The 5,000-nt window shown below is 52.5% G+C and overlaps 2 protein-coding genes across 2 annotated transcripts; both read left to right on the top strand.

Moving 5' to 3' along the window:
• The first annotated feature begins 159 nt into the window (after window positions 1–159).
• Window positions 160–1,050, top strand: LOC143034914 (uncharacterized). Its single transcript, XM_076201257.1, has 2 exons — window positions 160–263; window positions 400–1,050. Exons 1-2 carry the CDS (start codon window positions 258–260, stop codon window positions 787–789), a joined length of 396 nt encoding a protein of 131 aa, XP_076057372.1. The 5' UTR covers window positions 160–257; the 3' UTR covers window positions 790–1,050.
• A 166-nt stretch (window positions 1,051–1,216) lies between these two features.
• LOC143034915 (uncharacterized) lies at window positions 1,217–2,831 on the top strand. The gene is made up of 2 exons (XM_076201258.1): window positions 1,217–1,901; window positions 2,145–2,831. The coding sequence occupies exons 1-2, from the start codon at window positions 1,495–1,497 to the stop codon at window positions 2,434–2,436; spliced, it is 699 nt and encodes a 232-aa protein (XP_076057373.1). The 5' UTR covers window positions 1,217–1,494; the 3' UTR covers window positions 2,437–2,831.
• Window positions 2,832–5,000: the final 2,169 nt, after the last annotated feature.

Here is a 5,000-nt window from a genome sequence, read left to right on the forward strand (position 1 = left end):
GCACAGCGAAGCTATAGCGGTAATCCCCTACCACACTCCTGGCCAAATGGCCACTTCCGGAAGGGAGTATGTGGTTGGACATTCCGCATAAATCATCGGAAATTTAAAATTCCCGGCTCTGTGCAGGTGGCGCAAGCGTCTACAACCCCACCTCCCCCTCCCTATCCCCTCCCTTCTTACTCGGCTGCACGGATTGAGCCGTCACTTAGCATCGCGGAACCAGACGAGTCGGTCACTCAACAACCCACCTTCTTTTCATGCCGGTAAGTCTGGTTCCTGCTCGTGCTCTTGTGTTCTCGTAGGGAGCCCTACCTGTTCTCCTGCAGTTTTTCCCCTTCGGTGTTGTGTCCAGACACCTTTGGGACACCCCGTCTATGATTATCATTATTCTATTTTCAGACCAAACGCTTGTGTGTGGAATCCGGCTGCACAGCCAGGATCTCGTCAGACGGCCACCACGACCTCTGCTCCCGCCATGCCCCTTGTTTCTCACAAGCTGGCTTTAACCCCCTAGCCTGCGTTGTGTGCAAAGCGCGGGTTGAGGAGATTCGTGCTGCTCCTCCCAAAACCCGTTCCAAGCTAGCCGCCCTCGAACTCCTTCGGGAGGCATGGCGCAGAGCTCGGAAATTGAAATCCGCTGACGACCCCCCCCCCCCCCCTGGTGTGGGCGGATCCGGCGTTAGGCGTGGAATTGGGCCTCGTTCGCCCTCGCCATCCGTCTCCCTATGTCTCCGAGACTTCCGTTGGTGGACAACCTGGGCCTCTCGGAGTACAAGGGGACGAGTCTGATGTTGCGGAGTATGGTGTCCCCGAGCGTCCTCAGGCCTCTCGGCAGCCCCATACATCCGACCATCAAGGGTCCTTAAAACCCTTACGGCTTGCTTTGTCAAGCACCCCCACGAACTCGTCTTCCTCCCTAGTTCACTCGCGTGAACCCGGCAGGAAATCTCGCTCGAAAAAGAGGTCTGCCTCACCGAGGTCCAGGACGCTCAGCTTGTCCCCACCCTCCACAGCCTCTCCCCCCAACTCACCCTCCCTTCCTCGCTCTCCTTTTCCTTGCCGTAAATCCCACAAGGGCAGGGAGCCGGAGGACGAAACGAGGGGAGAGGGAACTCTGGCTGCCCAATCAGACGTCCGTCGGGTTGGACGGGGTGGAGGACCACTACAGTTCTTCTTTACCTTATCCTCCTACCATGACGGACTCTTGAGTTCCGCCCCTTCTCATGGTGTGACCTTCCCCGGTCCTGGGAGTACTCGTTTGGAGAAGGCCACAAGCTAGTGGCCTGGTCTCCCGACTACTCGCTACCGGAGGGCTGGAGGAGGAGAGATGACGTTATCCTAAAGTGGGCCAACGACGAGGAGGGGGCTAAGGTTCTATATAAGATTCGACCCCTCTCCGCCCCGGCCTCCACGCCCTCCAGGATTTCCACCTCTAACACTCTGGACGCATTAGGTTCTCTCCTGGTGTACCCTCGTTTAAACACTGATGGGCATATGTTTGTCGACATGTCGGGGGACTCACCGGCGGTAGCACTCTCCCCAAACGCCTGGTTCCCGCAGGAGAAGGGGGAGAAGGCCTTAGACATCCCTGCTCTCTTCGAGCGGGCCCAAGACCAACCCAAGACGGTTCCTCCTCGACGGCATATCCCTTCATCATTCCCCGTCGTCCTGCCACCACCCTTCGCGCCGGAGGGCCTGCGCGATTGCTTATGGCATTCGGGCAGGGGCCCCGCCCTCCCCCATCAACTTGGTGAACCGGAGGCTAAGTTGCTGACGACGGAGGCCTCGACCAGACAAGACCTTGCCTCTACCATCTCGACCGTCACGGCAATCGCGATGATGAGGAACTGGCTGACGACGCTCGCCACGAGCTTTGAGGACTTCCCGCGGGAAGAATTGAGGTGAGTGGGATATTTCAATCTATACAGAGGGTCCAGACCTGTCCTTGCGAGAGTCGCTCATGTAGCGTCTTCACACAGTAAGGAGCATCTTGACTAGCGACCGAGGAAGAGGTCTTTCGTAAACGTCCTCGGCCTCGCCTACGTTATACGTTCTACAACTGAGCGATATGACTTTATTACACCCTCCGGGGATCGGGATCCTTCTCGCCCTACTAATTTGATTCGCGTGTTTTCTGTATGCAGAGACACCCTGGCGGCACTCTCTACCGTGGCAGAGGGTACAGCCAACATGGCGTCATCAGCCCTACCCCCAGCAGCGAGGGCCTTCACCGCGGCTCGTTTGGCAGCTCGTCAGTCTGCAGCGCGGTCGGCCCCGGAGATAGCTCGCCGGGGCGTGGTGAGAGCAGCTCCCCTTTCCCGTGGTCTGTTCGACCAGGAAGCGACAGACCGCGTCTTCGCTACGGTCCCGACCGTCATCCAGATCCAACAACCCTCCCAACCTTCGGAGACACGCGATAGTGACCATCTCCGCTAGCACAGTTCTGGACTTCCTGTCTTGGCTAGCTGACACCACCAACAGGGCACCGGCGACGATCTCGGCTCACTACGCAGCCCTCGCTGATCCACTCTGCTTCGGCATGAACATCAGAGTGCCACAAAGGGCGCGAAACCTTCTAATGAAGGGGATCCGCGCCTCGAGAGAGCCGAGACGTCAGCCGGTCCTAGCCTGGTCCTTGCATCGTGTTCTGCAGTACCTGACGTTCGAAGGGACCATCATGGAGGAGGAACACTTCCTTCAACGTGCCGTCTTTCTGCTCGCCCTGGCTACGGGTTACAGGGCGTCACAGCTGGCGGCGATCACCCGCCACCAGTCCTTCTCCAAACTGGAGGAGGACTGCTCTGCCCTAACTCTCGCTCCATCACCTTCATTCCTAGCCAAGAATGAGCAGGCGGACGACATGATTGGCCCTATCAGAATACCATCCTTCCTGGAGGAAGGAAACCCACACCCGCTGTGCCCGGTCCGTGCGTTTAAAGACTACGTGGAACGCACGGAAGGGGTGTCCGAGGATCATCTCTTCTACAATTCGAAATCTCGGAACCCCCTAACCCCGAGGTCCCTGGCGCGTCTACTTTGCCGCGTTATAGAGAAGGCCGACCCGGGCCATGCCCCCCACGCCCACAACATCAGAGGCCTCGCGGCATCGCTGGCGTTTCTCCGCACCCACTCTGTGGAACGGGTGCAGGACCTCGGGGGCTGGGCATCAGCAACTTCCTTCAGGACACGGTATCTCTACCACTCGATCACCCCTGTCCCATGTGTCGCCATGGGAACGGCTCCACCCCTCTCTTCGCAAAAGAAGGGGGGCAAAGGGCGACCGAGGGGTAGGGGAAGGCCCAGGAACCGCTGGGCAAGATACAATATTCTACATAGAATTTATGCACTATGTAAATTGTATAATATTTATATAAAAAATAAATAAATAAATGAATATATATATATATTGATATTGATATCGATATAAGTACTTGATGCTTTTTGTCTCCCCTCTACTGAATGATAAGATGAATAGTCTCCCATACGAGACACACGTAATAACGGCTTGAGCCCTGTCCTCGACTACAATTTGGGCTTCACCTTCTCCTCCCACCTATCCTCGTCTCATGCATAGCTTCGCTGTGCAGGTTTCTTCTCAGCCGATAATACTTCTTTGTCGCGGCTAGTGCCGCTTAAATTGTTTTTATCGGCTTAAGAAACCTGCACAGATTTAGGGTCCCTCCCTCCTCCCACAGGCGAAGCCTTCATTTCTCATTGAAGTGACGGCTCAATCCGTGCAGCCGAGTAAGAAGGGAGGGGATAGGGAGGGGGAGGTGGGGTTGTAGACGCTTGCGCCACCTGCACAGAGCCGGGAATTTTAAATTTCCGATGATTTATGCGGAATGTCCAACCACACACTCCCTTCCGGAAGTGGCCATTTGGCCAGGAGTGTGGTAGGGGATTACCGCTATAGCTTCGCTGTGCAGGTTTCTTAAGCCGATAAAAACAATTTAAGCGGCACTAGCCGCGACAAAGAAGTAATATAGTATCGTATTATCCTTGGCTGAGATAAGATACTATTTTTCTACACTAACTCGTCATACATTAAGTGTTATTCTTGCTCTATAATATGTCTTTGTTAAGCATTTGTCTTTGTTTTGCCTTTGAGCATATGTCTTTGACTGCAGTTTCCAATAAAATGACGGAATGGTTAATGCACAAAAAACATACATATCATACATACCAAACTATTAGTAATCTTACAAGACTAATAAATATATACATATACAATTGATAATAATAATAAAAAAATAGCACGTAATCTTAAGTATCATAAACGGAAATTTTTATGATAGATTCACATGGAATGAGGAACAATAATGTTGAGCAAAAATATTGAATCAATAGTATCCCGTCTCAAAGTTTCATAATTCAAAATTGAATTTCCGGAGAGAGCCAGTGTCTTTTGTAGAAATTCCCTCGTAGATAAATTACTGATCTCGTCAGCGATTTGGCCTTCGATACTGAGAACCTCCATCTCGCCAGCCGTTCACGAGGGACTCATTTCGATGTATTTATCGACCAGTCCCTCCGGAGCTTAAGGAACTCCTACTGCAACTTGACCTCGCAGAGAAGGACAGCGGTCGTTCTCAACTTCTCGCCGAATTTCGGTCGAAGTCCTCCCATTGTAGGACCGAGTTCAGGATCCTAAGTGCTGAGGAAGACCTTCCCCGAGAGGTCTGTGAAGACGCCAAAGAGGGCTTAGAGATGTAGGACCTTTTCGACCCCATTCTTGGTAACCTAGCGAGTCTTGAAGGAACTTGTTCCTAAATTCGATATAGTATTACTCCCACTGTCGTCCATTATTATAGTTTTAATTTTTTTTTAATATTATTTTTTTTTTTTTTTTTTTATTTTTTTTTTGCATCCGACCTAGATATGGATCAAAAGGTCTCCTGTCGGCATGCTCCGCCTTTGTAATCCTTTGTAACTGGGTTTTTCGAGCTTCGATCTGAAACTCATCAATGTGTGACGTCACTCACACTGCCTAGACCTTGTGT

This window comes from Oratosquilla oratoria, chromosome 18, assembly GCF_046742065.1.
Source record: "Oratosquilla oratoria isolate Oo_2021 chromosome 18, ASM4674206v1, whole genome shotgun sequence".
NCBI lineage: Eukaryota > Metazoa > Arthropoda > Malacostraca > Stomatopoda > Squillidae > Oratosquilla > Oratosquilla oratoria.